A 21,953-nucleotide genomic window follows, 5' to 3' on the forward strand; every position below is an offset into this window, starting at 1 on the left:
AGCTTGTTCATTTGGGAGCTTTTTGTCTTTGACTTTCTATTGAGTCACTTGAAAGAACCAAGGCGGCCTGCCAAGAGCAATCCTGATGATTAAAGTTCATTGAGATATTCCCCTTCACACCCTCCCATCTCATTGGCTTTACGAGGTTGCTTTCTGTGTCTTCACTTGGGGGCTCGAAAGTTAATGAATCGACGTCCTCTGGAAACTCTCAAGGCTGTTTTTCTCCCCCTCCTTCTCTCTGGCTGGTTTCCCTTTGTCTCCAAAGTTGCATGCATTGTTCTTAGGTAGTGTGGAGTTAATGCAAGGGGAGGAAAGCGTCTTTTTTTTCATAACTTGTGGGTGATTTACTGCCCAGGGCAGACAGTTTTGAAGATGGCCAAACGTAAAGTTCGACACAGAGAACTGTAGTGAAGGAAAAGCCAGAAAGGCCAGCACTCCAGGTTCCACCCCCTCTCCTTCCTGCCACTCAAACACTTACTGAACACAAACGTGTGTTTGTGTCTCTCGTGTGTCCAGTGTGCTCACTACAGCGTAGGAACTCACCAGCTTCAGGATCACTGGCTCTAAAGTGTGTCCTATTACTAGTGATCAGGTATGTGATTCGGAGAAGGCGATGGCACCCCACTCCAGCACTCTTTGGAAAATCCCATGAACGGAAGAGCCTGGAAGGCTGCAGTCCATGGGGTCGCTAAGAGTCGGACACGACTGAGTGACTTCACTTTCACTTTTCACTTTCATGCATTGGAGAAGGCAATGGCAGCCCACTCCAGTGTTCTTGCCTGGAGAATCCCAGGGATGGGGGAGCCTGGTGGGCTGCCGTTTATAGGGTCACACAGAGTTGGACACGACTGCAGCGACTTAGCAGCAGCAGCAGCAGTGATTAAGTATGGACTATTACTAGTGTCAGTATGTGTAGGGCTTCTCCATTCCTGGGATTCTCCTACTGGTTTGACCTCTGTACTATTCGGCCTGGATTGTGAGTTAATGCTCACTCCATCAAAGATCTGGAAACCCATCCAGAAGACCTCCTCCACTCTTGATCTTTTGCATCATGACACAAACTTTCACTAGCTGCATTTCTGGCCTCTTGAAATCCAAACTTCTCTGTTAGCCGATGGAGGTGCTTCTCTGTGCACCCTTATCTCTGACTGGGCCCTCCCGTTACCCTTTGTTCTGGCGAGGCCAGCCTCCTCCCTGTCTTACAAAGAAGCCGCACTCAAACATTCCCATCTCCTGGCTTATGTTTTCTCTTCTTCTGGAATATTGTCTCCACTTCCTTACATTTGTTGAAATTTCACCTTTTCTCAGAATACTAATTCAGACTTCTCTTTGTTCGCATTTTCTCTCTTTAGCGTCTCCTTTCTTCCACAGATTTGGAGCCCTGCTCTGTCCAGTATCTCCCTCTTAAGGAGTTTAGTCTTTCTCAAGGAGTCTTATTTTAACAATGTTACTTCCACTGCTCTGAGTTCTTAAAATTTGTTCAGTTCAGTTGCTCAATTGTGTCTGACTCTGCAACCCCATGGACTGCAGCACACCAGGCCTCCCTGTCCATCACCAACTCTAGGAGCATGCTCAAACTCATCTCCATTGAGTTGGTGATGCCATCCAACCATCTCATCCTCTGGCATCCCCTTCTCCTCCCACCTTCAATCTTTCCCGGCATCAGGGTCTTTTCCAATGAGTCAGTTCTTCATATTAGCCAAAGTATTGGAGCTTCAGTTTCAGCATGAGTCCTTCCTATGAATATTCAGGACTGATTTCCCTTAGGATTGACTGGTGGGATCTCCTTGCAGTCCAAGGGACTCTCAAGAGTCTTCTCCAACACCACAGTTCAAAAGCATCAATTCATTGCTCAGCTTTCTTTATGATCCAGCTCTCACATCCATACATGACTACTGGAAAAATTATAGCTTTGACTAGACGGACCTTTGTCAGTAAAGTGATGTTTCTGCTTTTTAATATGCTGTCTAGGTTGGTCATAGCTTTTCTTCCAAGGAGCAAATGTCTTTTAATTTAATGGCTGCAGTCACCATCTGCAGTGATTTTATAGCCCAAGAAAATAACGTCTGTAGCCCAAGAAAATAAAACAAGTACTTTATTTGTATTTGTAATATTTATTCACAGTTTCATTCTTTCAGTATATAATAACATAAAATTTATACATTTAATTATGTATCTTGCATAATTATATAATATGTAAATAATTACATATTTTTTGGAAAAGTATTATATGTTTTGATCATGTTTTCATAATTAGATTGCAAGTTCCTTGAGGACAAGGACTTTCATGCTTCTGAATACTTGAGAATTTCCTATTTTGTTCAGTAGGAATCCTTTGTTGTAAGATACCAGAACCCCAGTGCAAACTATTTTAAGGAAAAACTGAATAAGTTGGCTTATGGAAACTGACAGGAATAGGGGCTGGCATCCAGCCATGATTGATTCAAGGGCCCAAGTTCCCCTTTTGCATGTCTCAGCTCTGCTTCCGCTAGGTCGGCTCCATTCTGAAAAGGGCTTTCCTCTTGTGGTGGCAAGATGGTGGCACTGTCTCAGACTGACATTGTCTCCAGGTTTTGTAGCTCCTAAACAGGGCCTGGAGGTTACATCCACTAACTTTGGAGAGGACAGAGATGAAATCAACTTTTTTAAGGGAGGATATAGATGCAAGGAAGAAAAATATGTCAAATCCTCATATTCTGGAAGCTTAGTAGCTATTTGTTGGTTGATAGTTTGGATTAACTGAGGTTTGTTTCTGTGTCATATTCAGTCAAGTAAAGAGAAAAAAGGCCATCAATCACTCTCTGTGAGGAAGAATATTTGCTGTTTTCTAGTTTACTAAGAGTAGCTTGATGGCTTTTTTTTTTTTTTTTGACATACTAACTACTCGGAGATTAGTAATAACTTTCAGTCAGCCTCTGAAAGATGTGATATATAGCAAGTGGTTTGAGGGTGATAATGTGACTTCTCTCTGCTCTCAAAATACTATGTGCATACCTCATTTATTTATATTGCTATTGCTCTGTGTTTGTTAGAGTTCCTGACTACAGTTCCTAACTCAGTAGTTCCTGACTACTCTGCTAACTTTGATGGAGGACTTTTGTCTTTGTACTTTCAGAGCACCTGGAAGGCGCTCAAATAAATATTTGCAACAAGAGTAGAGTAAGAAAGAACTTTGGCTTAGGAAACCCAGGGGCCTGGGTTTCAGGCCTAGATCTGCAGCTAAATGACTGTGTGATCCCCAGAAATTCCTTTCCCTTCTCTGGGCTCCCGTAAAAAAAATTTTCGATAGGCCTCCCATTACTGAGTCTGTAGAAAAGCAATCTGCAGGTAAAAAGTGAGACTTGGCAAGGTGTTCCAGCGTTTTGTTTCCCGGGGAACAGCTTTGAGAGGAGCTGATGACTGCTGTGTTAAGAGGTCTTGGTAAGAGATATGGAGGGTAGAGCCTCCAAGTGAGGTGAAAGCCTCAGTGTCTCCTTACATAACGCTTGCTTGAAAGGTAGTAGGAATTCGCGTTCCTGAGGTGGCTGAGGTGACGTCATGTGTTTGTGAAGGGCTGAAAAGCAGGCGAGGCAGATTTTGTGTAAAAAGACTGGCGTCAGGCCTGGCCCCCCGTGGGGAACCCGGGCTGAGCTCCTGTCCCGCGGGCTCTGAGCACCGCCTGCAGGGGTGGCAGCTCCTGCCCCCAGGTGCCTGCGTATCAAGGAGAAAGGAAGGACATGCCTGGGTTACTCTCCTGGAAGGTTACATCTTCCTCCCACCTGCCTCCCCACCCTCATTTTCTCCTCAAAAATGTGGGAGTCATAGAAAGAGGTTCCGTATTACATAATCAGAAAAAATTCCTGAAGAAGGAGATGAATTTTGAAAGAGGAACAAGTGGGGCTGATATCTTTGGATGGAAACGATGAGCTGAACAGAATTCCCCAATACTCTCCTGACTGGTGAATTTCCTGGGGTTCTCTGAAGTGTGGACAGTTTTTAGATGACTGTGTCACCTGCGTTGGCAGGTGTTACATAATTTAGAGTCTCCACGATTGTCGCTGTGGCAGGGCCCTGTTTTTGTTAAGCAATCAATATCCTATTAGGTCTAGTTTTTCTATGAATTTCATCCGTTTTTGTGACTTTCAGCATCTTCCTAAAAAAGAAAATGAACTTCCTTCTAACTCCCAGGACAGGTGTAGTTAGAACTTCAGCTGTGGCCAAGCCTGGACAAAGAGTCAGCATGTCTTTGGGGAAGCGTTCCGGGACGTGTGCGCTGATCCTAGATTTGAGCTCATGCATGAAAACGTTCCCTTCCAGCCTTTGATCCGACACCCTTTGGAAATGATGGGATGGTGATCTGCCAGTGGAGTTCCTTGTCCTGGCCAAGTTTGCTGTCCGGAGGGACAGCTTCTAAGATTTGCTTTAAGAATATTCAATGCAGAACTGAAATTCAGCCCATACACGTGGAGAAATGGAAACCAAGAAGGCCTTCCTCCTTTTGGTGCCTGTTTGTGGGGCCATTTTCCGCTTAGTCGGCAGGATGGCACTCAGCAGGACATGCTGTTTTGATGGGGTTCAACTTTTTTAATGAAAAATAGTTCAAGTACCATAAAATTTACCCCTTTGAAATGTACCATTTGGTGGGATTTTTTTGTTTGTTTGTTTTTTGTTTTAGTATATTCACAAGATTGTGCAACTGTCGTCAAGGGCTAGTCCCAGAATAGTGAGGTTAAATTTTGACTTGAATCTTTGAATGAAATATTAACCAAAGGTTAACTCTGATTTTCAGGAAATTTGCTCTAAAACTTTGGTCCCTTTTGCAAGGGAAGCTGTAGTTTACTCAAGTATCATTTTTATAAAGCAAAATAGAAAAACAGTCAGAGGGCGTTGAAATTTTCTTAGTCTTGTTGCCTAATATCTTTGCCAGCTACTGATGAGTTTTAAATCTTTGGTCTTTAGGTGGGGGCTTCTTACCATGGCTATGTTATAATAAAGAATATTTGAAGCAAAAGCAATGAGACAATCTTTCCCGTCTTTTCCTTCCTCTTGTCAAGTCACACTTCAGTAGGATAGGACTTGGGCCTGTTTTGTCCCTCATAATCACCTGGCACAGGGTCTGTCATACAGAAGCAGCTCAGTAAAGGTTTTCTGAACAAATGGGCTTGGCGAGGTGCCCAGGGGAGGTCATTTTTGGCATGTATCACTTCAGGTCATTCATGGTGACCTTTGTACTTTGGCTTTCTGGATGGCCATTGATTTCATTTATAGCCCTGAGATACAGCTGCTTCTAGAAAGTGAGAACTTGACTTCTTCAGTGTAGTTCTAAGGACAAAACCTACGAAAACCCCATCATCCCCAGCTCCCAGGAACGCTTCTCCAACTATAACCTGGATTGGCAAAGGCATCTTGAGTTGGTGTGATGAAGCACGGTGTGGGTGGTGTGAGTGTGTCTTTGTGTGTCTACACGTGTGCAGGTGCATACTGGGCTAAGCACATGATGGAACTGTGAGAAATTCCTCCACGTTTTTATAAATTGCCCCTTTCTTCTTTCTGCACTTGTAGTGTATTGGTAGGCCAGGGTGCAGAGGGGCCTCCAGCCTGGGCACATGGCCCAGGCGTGCTGGCTTTCAGTGGCCCATTGTTCCTGCCCCTCGTATGCATGGACAGAGGACTGGGGCTGGCACAGCTGCCTTCTTGGGGACCATTGTTTGTCTTTGAAGCAGCAGCAGCAGTACAAGCCTGAAGTAGCACATTTTGCCCTGGACAGAGCAGCTATTCTGTCTTGGAGCGGCAGGCCTAGAGATGGGGGTGATGACAATCTCCCTTGAGTGCCTGTGCAGAGGCTCTTGGGGGTGGGGGCCAGGGCAGCGCCTCCTTCCAGGCAGGTTGTGGGAGCGGGGCAGGGGTGATGCTCAGCAGTGTGGCATCACTAGCTGACCACGGTGCAGGTGGTATCTCTTAGCAGAGACTCTTCTTTTGCTGGATGGGGTGGGGACATCCCATTCTCACTTCCTTCAAAGCTGCTCTGTATAAGTAGGAAGCTGCTCTGTAGATCTAGGAAGTAGGAAGGAAGCCAGTCTGGTCGTGGACTAGTCAAAACATGGGCTAGATAGTGAGTCACTGGGCTACTCCAAACTTGACTCTTGGGCCTGAGTCACCACTGCAGCTGGAAGGTAGAGAAGGGGACGTTCCAGGTTTTGGAGCCAGAGAAACTGTGATGTCCCCCCCAAAATGCCCCCGAGACTTCAGACTCTTGTTGGCTTCTCACGTTTCCCGTCCCCACTGTCAACCTCTTTGACAAGTCAAGGCAAACCTTAACTTGGCTTCAACCCCACTTGCCCCTAATTGTATGGCCCTTTGGTAAATTACTCAACAAGTCATACTTGAGTTTTCTCATCTTGCGATCAGGATAATTGGAGATACCAATTATGGCCTAGTAATAAAGATTAAATAAAATGATGTGAGTAGAGGCCCATCAAAGATGTTCAGCAAACACATGCTTCTTTTCCTGCAGGGGCCCAGAGGGGATGCCTGAGGGTGGGGTGCACTTTGGGTAATGCTGCCCATTTGTTGAGGCACTTGAGGAAGTCAGGGTGGAATTCCATGCTGGCTGGATGCACGTGGGGCTTCCTAGATTAATTCACACATCTTAAAGGCTTCCTATGAACTGCTTGTTCCTCGGACAGGACAACCCTGGAGCAGTCTCCCTCTGGAACTTCATGGGTATCATGGGAATTTGCTTAGCCTTCTCCTTTCAGCAGAGGTGGGCTGTGTCCATCTTGCCATGCTCCCCTTTCTGCTCCCCCAGTTAGGGAGTTTTTTGAGGCAATGTGGTAAAGAATTCCAAGTGGCTCAGGAAGGACTGACAGCGCCCCTGTCTAGCCACATCCTCTTGCACTGTTACTGACTGGGGACCTAGAAAGCCTTTTTACCCTAAGATGCTCTGATTCTTATTATTTAATGGACAGGTGTGAGTAATATCAGTGAGCATGGTGAATAGCCTCTCTGCTCGCAGTCTACCCACCCAGTGGCTTCTCCTGCCAGCTGCTACTTCTGTTTGTCAAAGACGGAAAAGGGACAGAAGCCTCAAGGAATAGTCTCAACCAGGGCTGCTGCCTTTAAGAGACCCAGAAAACCCTGGCGAGAACCAATGCCTGACATGCCCTCTGCAGATCTTTCCCCCTCAACATTCTTGTAATCAGACTCCAAAAAAAGCACAGAACAAGAGAGCTTTGATGAATGATGAGGCAGGCAGCTTTTCTGTGCAGCCTTCTGTCTGCTTGAAACAATCCTCCAGGGCTCAGTTTCAGTTCAGGTGAGGTTACTGCAGGCCTGTTTGGCATTGGTGGTTGGCACGAGGGAGGCAGAGGGATAAAGAGGGTGAGAACTACGGTTCTCACCCTTAAAGGACCAGATACTTGTGATACATCTGATATCTGTAAAAACAACCAAAAATGAAGATGGGGATGGATGGTGGACCTGTAGCTACTCCAAGGCGAAGCCAAATGCACCATTTGCCCATCCCTTATTGCTTCATAAAAGGAGTGGTTGGCAGGCTTTTCAACATCATAGCTTCATTCCTGGATTTGCCTCTCATTTGTCTACAGCTCAGACGAAAACTCGGATCCCGCATGCCCACGCCCTGCTTTACAGAGCATAGTCTGAAAGCAGTGTTACAGCTCCACTGTTGGGAAATAAATTCGGAGCACGCAGAAGGAAAGGCATATCAGTGCAGATGCTCTTCTCCCTGGGCTTGGAGTCACTGTCACAGCCTAAGCTGCTGGGGCTGAGCAGGCTTGCAGGGTTAGGGGCCGGGGGGACGTTGGGGAGGAAAGGGATGAAAGAAGTGACTCCTGTGACTCAGATAGGGATGGGGGCATAACTTCAGCAAGATGTGCACGGCAGGCCTTGCAGTCAGATTTTGGCAAGCTGCCTCCCGCGGGTGCCAGGTCTTGTCAGTGACAAATGCAGTATTGCATGTGAGGCAGAACTGGCTGTATCTGGAGCTGCCATTGCTGCAGTTTCAGAGAGTGTTTGCTAGCCCTGTGTGTGGATTCTGGCCAGCCAGAAAGCTGCCAAGCTAGAGCTTAACCAGAAATATTTCTAGCTTTGACACAACGGAGGCTCTGAGCGTTGGTGAGGGTGAAGGATCAGAGATATGAGTAATATTTAGTGAAAATACCAACTTCTTAAAGATTGATTACGTTCTATGGTATTGGAAACTGTGGAATCTGACTGACGGTGAATGGTTTGCTTGCCCAGAGATCTAGGTAATTGTTTCATTCTTGATTGCCACTATTGATTCTTGGGCAGGGCCCTTCGTATCTCCTTTAAAATACCTTGACCCCTCCCCTTCTTCATGAAGATGTGGAAAGACAGTATGAAAAGTAGGCGTTTGGGCTCTAAAGTCGAGCTGTTTGAGTTTGAATCCTGGCTCCACCACTTAATAGCTTAACTTCTTTAAGAGTTAGTTTTCCCATCTTGAAAATAGGGATGAAAGAAGTCCTGACCTAATAGGCTGGTTGGGAGATAATTCATTCGGCTCTCTGCCAGAAGGAAGCCCACATTCTGACGCGGTGTCTGGTATACAGTGAATTGCTTATTAAAAGGCAGCCCTGAATATCATATGTCTGATAGGCAGTTTTTTCTTAACTGATTTAGCAGATTCTCGGTTTCAGTATTCTTTAAGGGTTTGAAAAGTTGGTGAGTTGGTGGTGGTGCCTCGCATCACATTTTTAAAAGTAAAGCCTTTCAGTTCCCCAGAACACAGGGAACACCTAGATGGAAGGGGTGAATGTTGGCATCATGGTTTTTTCCAGAGGTGTCTGTCTGACTGCCTCCGCTTGCTTTCGTTGCAGAGATCCGCGCTCAACTCACGGAGCAGATGAAATGCCTGGACCAGCAGTGTGAGCTCCGGGTACAGCTGCTGCAGGACCTCCAGGACTTCTTCCGTAAGAAGGCTGAGATCGAGATGGACTACTCCCGCAACCTGGAGAAGCTGGCAGAGCGCTTCCTGGCCAAGACAAGAAGCACCAAGGACCAGCAGTTCAAGTAGGGATGCTGCGCGGTTACTTCTAGAGACCTTGGGAGTGAGGGGTGTGGGAGGGAGGCAGGGCGTGCCACCTCCATCCCGCTGTATTCATGAAGCAGGTGGCCTAGTGATTTCTAATTGCCTGAGGGCTGAGAGCCCTCCAGGACTTCATTTCCAGACCAGTCTTGAGTGCAATTCAACATTGTGGAGAGATCAGGACAGATCATGAACCGTGCTTATAGTAACAGCAAACACCTTCCTGTGTGCCAAGCTTAGTGCCAAAGGGCTTAACTCAGTCTTCACAACTCCATATGTTAGTTTTTGTTGTATCCCCAACATACAGATGAGGAAACTGGGTCATGAAGAGTTCAAAGAATAATGACCCGTGGCCTCTATGTGTGTGGCATACACACACACACACACACACACACACACACACACACACCCCTAATAAATAAATGGCAGAACTGGAATCCAGACCCAGGCAATCTGGCTCTAGAGTCTGTGTTCTTAACCATTTCACTGAGCTGTCTTTAACTGGAAGAAATGGAGGTAGCCATAAATCTAAGTCGCTGTACAGACAGTTGCTAAGGTCTGTTCCGTCTACATTTACAAGTGTTTTATACAACTGGCCCTGGCCCTCTGTTCTCCCTACCATTGCCCTAGTTTAGGTCATCTTCATCTTTGCCTGACTTATTGCAATACTTACTGTATCATCTTTAGGAGAGGTTCTCAATCCTGGCTGCACATTAGAATTCCCTGGAGAACTTTTTAAAAATGCTGAAACTGGGCCGCATTCCAGATCAATTAAATCAGAATCTCTGGGAGTAAGGCCTGGGTAACAGTGTGGTGTAAAAGCTTCCCAGATGATTCTAACGAACAGCTTCTCCCCATCCTAATCTGCCTGATGCACTGTTACCAGATTTAGTCTTCCTGGAATACCCTGCGGGTCAGGCAGTTTCTCTGTGCAGTGGTTCCCGGAGGTCTGTGTTCTTGATGTTCAAGATGTGGTCTTTCAAGATCGGCACTGCCTAAGGGTTGGCAATACAGAGTCTTGGGTCCGCCCCCCTCAGATCCGCTGTAACAAGAGCCCCAGGTGATTGGTATTCACAGTTAAGTTTGTGAAGTCCTGCTCTATTCACAAAGGTGTACACTCCTTGGCTTAGTGTTCAGGCCCGTCTACATCTGGCCCAACTAGCTTTCCAACCTTATTTCCTGTTTCTGCTCTGCTCTTCCACAGCCAAACAGAACACTAAGTCCACTGGGCCTTTGCGCATCCTGTGATTTGAACTTACGTGTCCGTTCATTACATCTCTGCCTGTCAAAGCCATACCCATGTTTTAAGGCCTCATGCAAATGGGACTTGCTTCTAGAATCTTTCTGGATTCTCCCAGAAGGAAGAATGAATTCTCCCTCTTCTAAATTCTTACAGCATTGTTTTCATTGTTCTTTCCATAGGGCATTCAGAACTATCTATCTTATGTTATATTATCTTCCCTTCGTGGACTTGTATAAGCTTTTCTGATTCATCATTCAGCCTCCCACAGTGCCTAATGTAATATATGATCCATGCTTACTAAATATTATTGGATGAATAAATGAATGAGTGAATTTAAGAATTAATGCCAAATGTATCTTATTTCCCTCTATTTTCTGTATTTGTTTATCACCCTGACAATTTGGGACATAATTTATTCTTTACAAGCCAGTTCTGAGCAATGACTGTGGAGTCTGAGAATAAGAAGAACATATAACCTTTCAATACAAGCCAGAGTGAGAGTTTCCTCCAGATGTTTCATCTTCAGAGACCCTTGTCTTTTCCAAGGGTCTCTTCCAAGGGTCGTATCTCTTTATGATAAGCAGTCCTGAGAGAATAAAATGTTATTTTAGTATATGATAAATGAAGATAGAAGGATTGTTTGCTTTAGAAAAATGATTCAAGGTTGGACTTATTCTCTTGATAACTCCTCCTATTAAAGTAGCCTGATTTTTAGTCCTATATTATATTCTTAGCTTAAGGACATATTTACTAGAAATTAAGGTACAGATGTGCTGAATCTGATTAAGATTACATACAAGAAATAGGGTTTTTTTTTTCTCCAAGGCTGGGAGAATTGATTTCCCTTCTGATAAAGCTGGTACCAGGCTTCGTTTTTCCCAAATAACCAGTGGATATTTCTTGAGAGCCAGCTATGTGCTCTGTGTTGTACAGGTATTGGAAGATATAAAACAGATTGATTGTATGTTTCCATAGGGGGCCATATCTGGTTGGGGAGAAAAGATTTTTAATATAGGAAGCAATTAGAGATAAAGCAATAATGGTCTCATTAAGAGATCCTTGCTGTATGTAGGATATAGATATGATAAGAGGTCAGTGATAAATCATCAGAGACAGATAAAGGATCTGGAATAATCAGGAGCATACTCATGAAACAAGTGGGATTTAGGTTAGTCTTTAGAGGTAGATTTGTGTGGGAGAGAATAGCACATTCAGGAAAGAAGAGGCAGGCGTGTTCGGTGGTGAGAGGCTAAAGGGGCGAATGAGGGATGGATCCCAGCGCTTCCCTAAAAGGAGGCTTGAATGCATTCATCCAACAAATGTCTGTTGCGCATCCCTTGAGCTCCTTCAGAGTAGACGCTGTACCTTGGGATATAACAATGAACAAATACCGTCTTCCACTTGGCACTTTTAATAGAATAAGGTAACAGGTACTGAACACATCACACAGTTAGGTGAGTTGAGGCAGGTGTTGCGGAACAAAAGGACAAAGAGCTCCAAGTGCTTGTCGAGGGGGCTTTGCCACTCTTTTGCTGTCACTTTATGGCTAGGTTACTTTAATAGCTTCCTGTCGGCACTTATCCTGAGGAGCCATCTACTTATTCAACAGACCCGTTTGAAATGCCTGCTGGGTACTGTGTTCTGTGCTGATTCCTTTGCAGACTGAGATAAGCTCTGGAATCTTGGCTAACAGGGAAAAGAGACATGTAAACAATATAATGTAAAAGGGGCTTTAACAGAGGTATTAGCAAAATTTTATGAGAACACATATTTCCGAAAGCAGTGGAAAATTAAGTTTAGGTAAGTAGACACCAAATAATTTAACAGACAAGCAGGGGAGTTAAGATTTGATGCAGAGCGTGGTAGTGAGCCCTCTGGGTTCTTCTGTGGGAAAGGAGACATGACAAAAAATGGTAGAAGGACGAATGAATTTTTATGGCAGAGAAGGCCAAAATGGAGGTTTGGGGGAATAATCCATGTACAGTATGAGAGCAAGCAAGATTAGAGAAGAAGGAATAAGTATTTGGGAAACCTAAGAGGACTGGGTGACTGACTGGATAAAGAACTATAACCGTCAGAGGAGACCCAGGCTCTCTAATGTGGTGGCCTGGAAGAATTGGAGCATCTATCCTAGATGTGGGGGTGTTGGGGGAAGAGCTGTTTTGAATGAGCCTACTCTGAGCATGTCAGGTTTGGTGCAGTAGGAAGCCTGTCTGGTAGAGAGGTACCACTGAGGTAAGAGGTTTTGACTAGGAATAGAGAGCAGACTCTGAGGTATAAAAGTGATCATGGAAGATATGCAATTATGTGAACTCAGGGAAGAGAAAGAGAGGAACAAAGAGCTAAACCCAGGACCCAGGCTTGGGCACACGCAATTTTAGGGAGTAGAAGTGTTAATTATTAGGAGTAAAAGTTACCAGGAGAGGATGCGGGAGGGAAGAAGGAAGGAAACAAAGGAAGGAGAGAGGGTGGTGATTTTTTTAAGCACTTAGAAGGATGGAAAGGATGTAGGTATGTCTGATGAAACTAGCAGGCTTTCAAGTAGAAAATCTGTAAAAGTCAATCCCAGCAATTTCTTACTGATATTCTCCAATTATAAGCATTGTGAGGCAAAGATGACTAAAATGAGCCCCAAGCCCAAGAACTTTGAGCCTATTAGACTGAAACATGAGACTGCTGATTTTTGGAAGACACAGAAGGTCACAAAGGGGCCAGTCCATGAGGTCTGGCCTAATAGGAGAGGCGGTGAGACACAGGCAGGATGCTGGAAGCTCAGTTAGGGGTCCAGGCAGCGTCGTTTCCTACACTTTATTCCTAAAAACGTACAGGGGCCTTCCATGGAGAAGAGGGTATCTGTTACTGTAAGTTTATCTGTGAAACCCCGAGTTACACCTCACCTGACAACCTTGAGCCTTTTGTGCTGGGTCTCTCATTTTCTTCTTTTTGCCCCAGTTGAACCCGTGGCAACTGCTTGAAGCAGTTGAACCTGCTTAAATCTGGGGAGCATTTGAGGATTCTTGGTGGCTGGAGATTTCTAGCCTTGTCTTGTTCGTACAGTGATGAGACTCTACTTCTCAGGGTAACGCTGGTGGCAGGCCCTGCGTTTTTCCACTTCCCACTCATCTCTGCTTTGTAAAACGCAGCCAGGTATTCGGATGTTTGCACGTACAGGCGTTGCTGTAGGAAGACAACCACGCTGCTGAAACTGAGCTCACTCTTGGCAGGCAGCACCACCAGACCACGCTTGAAACATTTGTTAGCAACTGAACATTGGCATTTTGGGCTCAGGAAAGGCTTTTTAGGTATATCTGTTTTGGTTAAGGTGTAAGTTTTGCAGCTCTAATAGACCCAGTAATAGTATCTTTCACAAACAGAGCTTGATTTTTCTCTCCTGCCGTTATCTGGTTGTCAGCTATCCTGGGCAGTGTTGGGATCCTTATTCCATCCCTAGAGTGTTGCCCTGGTTCTTCACGACCCAAGATGGCTCAGACCATCATGTCCCCATTCCAGCCAGAAAGAAAAGCATAAGGGTCAGGGGCAGATACATCCTTACCTTTTAAAGGTGCAGTCTGGAAGTGGCACATACATCTCTTCAGCTCACATAGACTCATGGGGCTACTGAGCTGCAAGGAAGGCTGGGAAATGTACTTATTAATCTAAAGACCAGAAAGTAGAATCTCTATTAATGGAGGGGGAGCATAGTGGGGGACAGTTAGCAGCCTCTGCCACGTTGTCTGTGTGTGATTCACAAGAGGGCAGGCGTATGAAAGAGCATTTCACTCATCCACTTTGAGAAGTGCCGTAAATGCACAGAGAAGACGGGGCTTTATGGAGGTGCGCTTCAGTGGATGGGAAATGGAAACATAAAAGTGCCAATGCAAGTTATTAGTTTTATAAGCTTAATTCAATGGAAACAATGCAGAAGTTGTAGAAGTAGAATACAAAAATTGAGAAGGAAGCATTTTAGGCAAAAAAACAGTGTTGATAGAGGCACAGAGCTGGTCGGTAACTCATCTGTTTTTCGAAAGAAGAGAAGCGAGAAATGTGATAGGGACATAAGCCTGAAAAGTTGATAGGAATCGCAGATCACAGTGGTCTATGAATGCCAGGTGACAAAGGTTGGGCTTTATTCTGTAAGCATGGGGGACCCATTGATAGTTCTGGAGCATATTTATAGATGGCTGTGCTTTGGAAAGGTAACTATGGCAACAATGCATAAGATCAGCTGGAGCAGAGAGACTGGAGGGAAACGCATTAGGAAGGAATGGCAGTGAGCCTCAGGTTAGTGGGGGCTGATACTGAAGTCATGCCCTGGGAACTCGACAAAAAATGGGTCAGACAGGAGGGCAAGAAGCAATTAAAGTCAAAGAAGCTGGGACAGAGGAAGGGCTGTGGCTTTCCTGGTCTGTGGAGTGGCAATTGTACTGTATTTTCATTCAGCCGGCGAAGTGTAGCCTCGATTCCGCTGACTCTAGGACTGGTCCCTAGAATAGTTCATTCTCTGCCCAAAGCATCTCAGCGGGCACTCGTCGCCTCCCCCGGAGCTGTAGCAGCTGTTGGCCCAGCAATGCCATGAATTTGTCTCCTTGTGCTGCCAGGAGAGCAGCTGCCAGCGGGAGCCCTGGACAGACGCGTCTCAGGGACGTGGAAACTATTCAGCTTGGGATGGGGTGGGCTGGCCAGGGCTGACATTGGTCTGCATGGTTTGTCCCACCCTTCTCCAGGCCCGTTTCTCAAGCTGGCTAGATTGCAGCCCCTCATACTGGCTTAGGTTAGGTGTTTTGTTACAGTCTTAAGTGACCGCATTTAGGGACCAATGTTGCTGAACTGCTGTTTTCATCTTTTCTTGGACAGCTTCTTACTTGGAAGCCATTACCCTGTCTTTCTTTGGCTTGATTTCCTCTTCTGCTTTTCTCCTGCTCACCTTTGTCCTCTCCGACACTGTCTCAGTGCAGACACTCTCATTAAAGCTCACGCGACTGTGACTCCATCGCAGAATCTGACCCTGTGGTTCCCCCTCTTCTTCTCCTCCCCCTACAGATAGAACTATAGTGATTATCTCTATCTTATTCTGCTTTGTTTAAGATAAGTCATGTAGCTTCCTTCATCCCTTTGCATTGTAGGAGGACCCTATTAATGTTTAAAAATTCTATCTGCCTGATTTAAGAGCGGAGATATTATGTGAGGGTAGAAAATCTTCCTAGGGAAGATGCTCTTGCATTTTCTTTAACTCCTTGAAGAGTCTAAATGTATTCCTATTTGTTGCTAAGCCTTTGATTGTCTTTTTAAAGTGGAATCTGTGTTAATATTACCCAGCAGGACTCTAATTGATAATGCGTTTGTTTGTTTGGCTTTTTTATTTTTTTCATAGACTTGCTGTAAATTACCTTTCAGTTATAGCTCATTTGGTTTTGATCTCCTGCTTTTAATAGCTCAGTTTTTTCTTTTATTTTGAGGTAGGGTTATGGGTTTGGTTTTTTGTTTTTTCTTTTGAGTTTTAGAGGAATACTCCTACATTGCTATCCTGCTGTGTTCCTTACAGAGACCTTATGCTTCTTTATAACCCACTGCCAATATCTTGTCTTTTTTTCCAGCTTTTCCTTCTCCTCAGCAACAAATATTTGTTGAACATTTTTAAGGTTATTAGTCCAGCCTCTTAGAGGAGAGAGATTCAAAAAAGTAGAAGCAGTGGTTCTTTCCCACATGACTTTATACTCTCAGGTCAAGTCAACGGTGCTCCATCGTGTCCACCTCTGTGACCCCATGAACTGTAGCCCACCAGGCTCCTCTGTCCATGGGATTTCCCAGGCAGGAATACTGGCATGGGTTTCCATTTCCTACTTCAGGGAATCTTCCTGACCCACATCTCCTGTGTGTCCTGCATTGCAGATAGATTCTTTACCTGCTGAATCATTGGGGAGGCCCACTAACTTTATAATCTGCTGTTGGTGCTGCTGAGTCTCTTCAGTTGTGTCCAACTCTGTGCGACCCTATAGACGGCAGCCCACCAGGCTCCCCCGTCCCTGGGATTCTCCAGGCAGGAACACTGGAGTGGGGTGCCATTTCCTTCTCCAGTGCATGAAAGTGAAAAGTGAAAGTGAAGTCACTCAGTCGTGTCTGACTCTTAGCGACCCCATGGACTGCATCCCACCAGGCTCCTCCGTCCATGGGATTTTCCAGGCAAGAGTGCTGGAGTAGAGTGCCATTGCCTTCTAATCTAATCAGGGGCAAATTATGCCTGGATGTAATAACACAGATCTTCAGTGTAGGGCAATATGGGGTAAGTACCAAGTGTGTGCTACAGAAGGCATAGTGCACAGTTGGTCAGTCAGCAAACTTTCAAGAGGGGAATGGGATTTGAACCAGGCCTTAAAAATGGCTAGGATTTTGGCAGATGAAGATCGAGGGAGGGGAAAGATCTTGTAGCCAAGAGGAAAGTACAAAGCACTTTTGGGGTACAGTAAGTAGACTGGTTTGGTTGGGGGAATGAGTGTGTATGGAGGTCCTGGGCTAAAGTAGATAGGACCGTATCTTGGTGAAGCTTGACTCTTGGCTAAGAGATTCGGCCTTAAGCAGTGGACACTGGAAACCAGTAAAGGTTTGCACAGCACACGTCCAAGCTGAGGTGTGAACTGGATTTGAGGATGATTAACCTTAACTTTGATGGTGATGGCTTGCCAAATGACAAGGAAGTTGAGACAGTGAAACCGGTTTTCATGGTAAGTAATAAGGATCTAAATTAGTGGGGGGTGGTAGGGATGAAAAGAATAGAAATTGATCCTTCAGTCCACTTAGCACGCGTGTGCTCTTACCATGTGCCACATGCATGCCAGGCAGACAGATACTGCCCTCTTCTCTCCTCCTGGAGCTCCCAGGCTGGAGGCAGAGGGAGCACCTGGTGCCGTAAGACTACAGGAACTGCTGACTGGTGGGATTTGGGTTTCAGGCAATCTTGGCAGTACAAAAGAAAGAGGGCTGTGAAGTTTCTTTTGGACTTGGGTGACTGGTAGATTAATGGTGCCTTTAATATAAATCCCAAAGTTAGGAAAAGGAGCTGTTTTTGAAGAGCTGAAATATGCGAAATTTGGTTTTGGGTTGTTAAATTTAAGACTTCGGAAAGATATTGAAGCTGAAATTTCTGTAATTGACAGAAAATGAATGGCTTTAGTCAGGGCTAAAGATCTGGACTATATTCAGAGCTAATGTGTGGGTGGTTAGAGATTTGGGGCATGTTCATTGGGAGATGATGGTTGAGGCTGTGGAATGTTTGACTTTCAACAGTAAAGGTGTTAGGAGTTTAAAAAGGGAAACGTGTATTGTCGGTGGTACTCAGATTGCAGAGAGTGAAAAAGATATATTTATTTGGTATTCATTCAGTTCACATTTGGGGAACTAATTATATACGGGCATTGAGCTAGGTACTGGGGATCGGAATCTGGAAGACGTTCCGCCTGCAGTACTCCTTTCAGTGGGAGGTTAGACACACAATTCATTAAAGAGAAATTCTTGTAGCATCCATGTTCTTGGGCTTGGGCCCAGTATTTCAATGCGCACAGTCTCTTCAGTTATATCACCTGTTGCCAATGGATTTTTCCTCTGGAGCTGAGTTCCAAATTGCCCATCAACCTCCCTGGACAGCATTGAGTTGAAAAATAGAGTCAGTCGGCCATGGACAATATTATAAGCTGTGACTGCAAATCAGAAGAGTGGAGGGCCAGCAAGTTCCTCTTTGAGTACGGTGTGCTTTTGAGGAGGGAAGTAGGAAAAAGCCTGAAGCTGCCAGAAGGAAGAGCCCGTATTCCTTGGGACCAGTGTGTTGCTCGTTTGCTTTGGACATATTTGGGAGCTGTGTGTTCCTTCAGGGAAACTTTGCCCAGAATTAGCATCTGGTGTTGAGCAAGGGTTGGTTTCCTTTTGCCATGGCTCAAGCTGGCTTGGTTTAGAAACTAATGAAAGATCTGTTGGTGAGTTTTTCACTAGCCTAGTCCATATAGAACCCTCAGTATGGTTGGGTCCTTTTTGGAGGAGTTGGGAGGTCTCCTCACACATAGATAAAAGACGACGGAAAAGACACAGGCGATGTGGGGGATCAGCAAGATGGAGTAGTGGTTTGTCTTTTGAATAGAGAAAAAATTCATTTGAAAGCTCTGTGGCAGGCTTTAAGACTTAGCAGAAAAAGCTGAGAGCTTTAATCCAGAGAAATTTGGATCTTTCACTTATAGCTGTGTGACCTTGACCAAGTCACTTAACCCCTTTTTGCTTCAGTTTTCTCATCCATGATATGTGGAGAGTAAAATGTGCCTTGAAGAGTTGCTCTCAAGATTAGATACAATATCTGTAAAGCACTAGCCAAGTGCCTATAACTTACTTTTTGTTGTTCAGTTGATAAGCCATACCTGACTCTTTGCAACTCCATGGACTGCAGCATGCCAGGCTCCTCTGTCCTCCACTATCTCCCAGAGTTTGCTCAAATTCTTGTCCGTTGATTTGGTGATGCTTTCTAACCATCTCATCCTCTGCCATCCCCTTCTCCTTTTGCCTTCAATCTTTCCCAGCATCAGGGCCTTTTCCAAAGAGTAACTTACTAGCTGCTCAAAAAATGGTAGCTGACCTAATTGTCACCACCATAGAAGGAATGTAGCCTGATTGTCAAGATCACAGGTTCTGGAACCAGATTTTCTGGGCTCTGATCTTGGATTTTCTGCTCACTAGCTATGTGATTTTACATGAAGGTTGTTAGCTGGCTCAGTTTTTTCATCTGCAAATCGTGGATTATAATCGTATCTACCTCATGGAGTTGTTATGCTGATTAAGTGAATGTGAGGCCTTTAGGACAGTGTTTGACCCAAAGTAAATGTAAATATCAGTGACAGTGTTTTCTTGTCCAACTCCTGAGGAGTTGGGACCAAATACAGCTACACCATAGCTAATAGTAGATCAGATTCACCATTTATTCCCTAAGCAGAGTTAAGCGCTCTTAAGCCTAGCCCTAGGTAATAGCATGTCAGTCTCCATTTACTTCAGTGACCGCTATGGGCCCTCTCGAATGACAGACTTTCTGCTTCTTGATTTTTATGATACGACTGCCTTGGGATGAGATATGTAATTAAGTGACTCTGTGTAATTATACGTCCGTTCTTATAAGAACTCAGCAGTTGTGTGTTTTGGCCGATAAGGTGTCTTTTCGTTAGGCGTCATGAACTGCCTTGAACCAGGTAGTGAACCCTGACTTGTTATTTTTAGATTCAGGCTCACCATCATCAAGAGGAGGAAATTTGTCTTACAACCACCCTCTGATGTCCTGCCCTCACAGAGTTAATAGTTAGCACTAATTGCCTAATCATTAAAGGTGTAGTGTTGAGGCCCACAGGTCCCAACTGTGCCGCAGGTGAATAAAAGAACACCAGTCAGGCCTGTTCAGCCTCCTGCAGCAGCACTGGCAGGACCGGCAGGCCAGGGCAGCCCAAATCTCAGTCATGAGCACAGCAAACTGTGGTTTATGGGGCTGTCTGTCTCATGAGGCCAAACAGAAGCTTACAAGCGTCTGCATAAATGACTTCATATCATTCTTTTAGTGCAGGGAATGATAGAGGGCAGGTTGGGAGCAAAACATGCTTTTATGCACAGTTGGGAGGATGTTGGAAGCTGGGGACTTCCTGTGTCTCGTGGGCTCTGCTGTTGAGATGTCAGCAGGACACACCTTGGTCTTTCAGCTTGCCAGGCACAGACCCTGGTGATCTTGTCCCTTAACAACAGTGCTGGGCACAAGGAACTCTTAGTATTCATTTTCCTGGCTCTTGTAAGCCCACAATTCCACAGCAGACGCAGGAAGTAATGTGCGGTGGGTTCTTTCATTCTCAGAAATTCGTAGCCAATTAAATTAATTGACTTTGATCCAGTTCTCTTTTAAAGGCAAAAGCCATGTCATCTTTATTGGGAGATGGCTGTGTTAAGTGGGAGGGTTTGCAAGATAAGAAGAAAAGACAGTCTCTACTGTAAGGACACTCATAATTGAAATGGGGAAAAATAAGACAGGTCGGAAGAGAAGAATAAGCACACATGTGCACGCAGGCACACGAATCTAAAAATAGGAGCCCGTGTAAAGCAGGTTTCAGTCGTCACCAGGAGGGAGGGAAGGTGGAGGGCTTGGGAGGTACCTGTGCTTGGCTCAGCCAGGGAGAGGTACAGGATAGCAGTTATGTTCTCAATTAGATTTGGTCCCAAGCTAATTGAAGTAAAGACTTTAATATCTAATTTCTGTGCTGCACTGAAGTATCATGCTGTGAAAAGAAACAGAATCATATGGGAAGAGCTCAGTGTTAATGAAGGATTTAGGGAGAATGAGAAAAAAGTAGGGGTTTGGTTTTTCAGAATTGAAATCCTTTCCACTATCTCCTGCCTTTATACACCTCCACCGGTCGTTGGATCATTGCCCCTTAGGTTTTAATTCAGGGAAGATCAATGAACACAGCTCTGCTTCTTAGCATATTTTGGGTGCAGCTGGTTAAAGAGCCAGGATTAGAAAATGAATCGAACAAACTAGGATTATCTTCAGCGGGAGGATGCTGAGCTGTGTTTGCCGATTTCTGCTTAAGCAGTTGGGACAGGGCATCCTTGCATGAAATTCAGACATCCCTCCCTGGCAGCCTCTGTGTTAAAGTAGAGGTTGCAGAACAAGTCTGGCAGCTCTCAGCCTGAACCCTTGTAAACAACAGATGTTCATAACTAAGTTCTCGGGGTGGGGGTGGGGGTTTCTGTTGATGCTTGAAATTCTTTGAATTTACAGGCAGCATCTCGAGGATTTAGCAAAAGGAGGAAGCTGTACAGAATTGATGCTGCAGCGTACAGGTGGATATGATGCCTCACACGTTTCCCTTGGAAGACAAAGCACAGGCATTGAGTGGACTCTGAATAGAGGGCAGATAAGCCCAGGAAGGCAGGCACAATTAAGAAAGGTTCGGCTTCTTAGATTTATTGACTTTCTGCCTTTCTCCCTGCCTCCCTTCTTATACATGGGCTAGATTGTCAGCCGCCTCCTTGATCCTGTTTTCTCTGGTCCTGGGTAGAAATGTGTGCCCTTCCCTACCACCAAGTGCCACACACACACACATGCACGCTCGGGCAGGCGTGCCACACACCGTTCCATTAGCACTTCCTGGTGCTTCTAATATGTGAATTAAATGGTATTGTTAGGGGCTTTGTCTCGGATGCTAACCTGATTCTTGTGCATTCTAAGTGTTGGTTTTGCCAGGTCTCAGTTTCATCAGGAATTGGAAGTGAATGAAGATAATGTGGCTTTTTAAGAATTTAGTTATGCTGCTTTTTTTTTTTTTTTAATCCTCAGCTCACTAAACTCCCAGCCCCCAGATATACATACTGAGTATCCAGACAGATGATGACTGATTAGGAAAGCCACTTTACAATTTACAGTTCGGGGAAGCCATATGGAAAAAATACATATAATACATCTTTTTAGTAGGCATTCCTGATATCAAATTAAAGAGACTATAGAAAAGTTCTCACCTTTTAATCAAATGACAGAAGTGATTTGTCAGATCTCAACCTATTTTTGAGCCATTCTAGCCAGAAAGAATTGGCTTGGAAATCTTGGATAAGATTTTTCACGTATTATTTTGGGGGCTGAGAACTTCCTTATGCTATGCC

The 21,953-nt window shown here is 44.9% G+C and overlaps 1 protein-coding gene across 4 annotated transcripts in view; it reads left to right on the plus strand.

The window, feature by feature from the left end:
* The window catches only part of SRGAP2 (SLIT-ROBO Rho GTPase activating protein 2), a 256,056-nt gene that overhangs the window by 94,728 nt on the left and 139,375 nt on the right, over positions 1–21,953 (plus strand). For all 4 annotated transcript variants that reach the window (XM_010854196.1, XM_010854193.1, XM_010854195.1 and 1 more), the window contains one exon: positions 8,838–9,030. In XM_010854196.1, coding sequence (XP_010852498.1) covers positions 8,864–9,030 — 167 coding nt within the window. In that variant the 5' untranslated portion in view covers positions 8,838–8,863. The remainder of the gene's footprint in view (positions 1–8,837; positions 9,031–21,953) is intronic.

Source organism: Bison bison, unplaced genomic scaffold, assembly GCF_000754665.1.
Source record: "Bison bison bison isolate TAMUID 2011002044 unplaced genomic scaffold, Bison_UMD1.0 scf7180017864338, whole genome shotgun sequence".
Classification (NCBI taxonomy): Eukaryota; Metazoa; Chordata; class Mammalia; order Artiodactyla; family Bovidae; genus Bison; species Bison bison.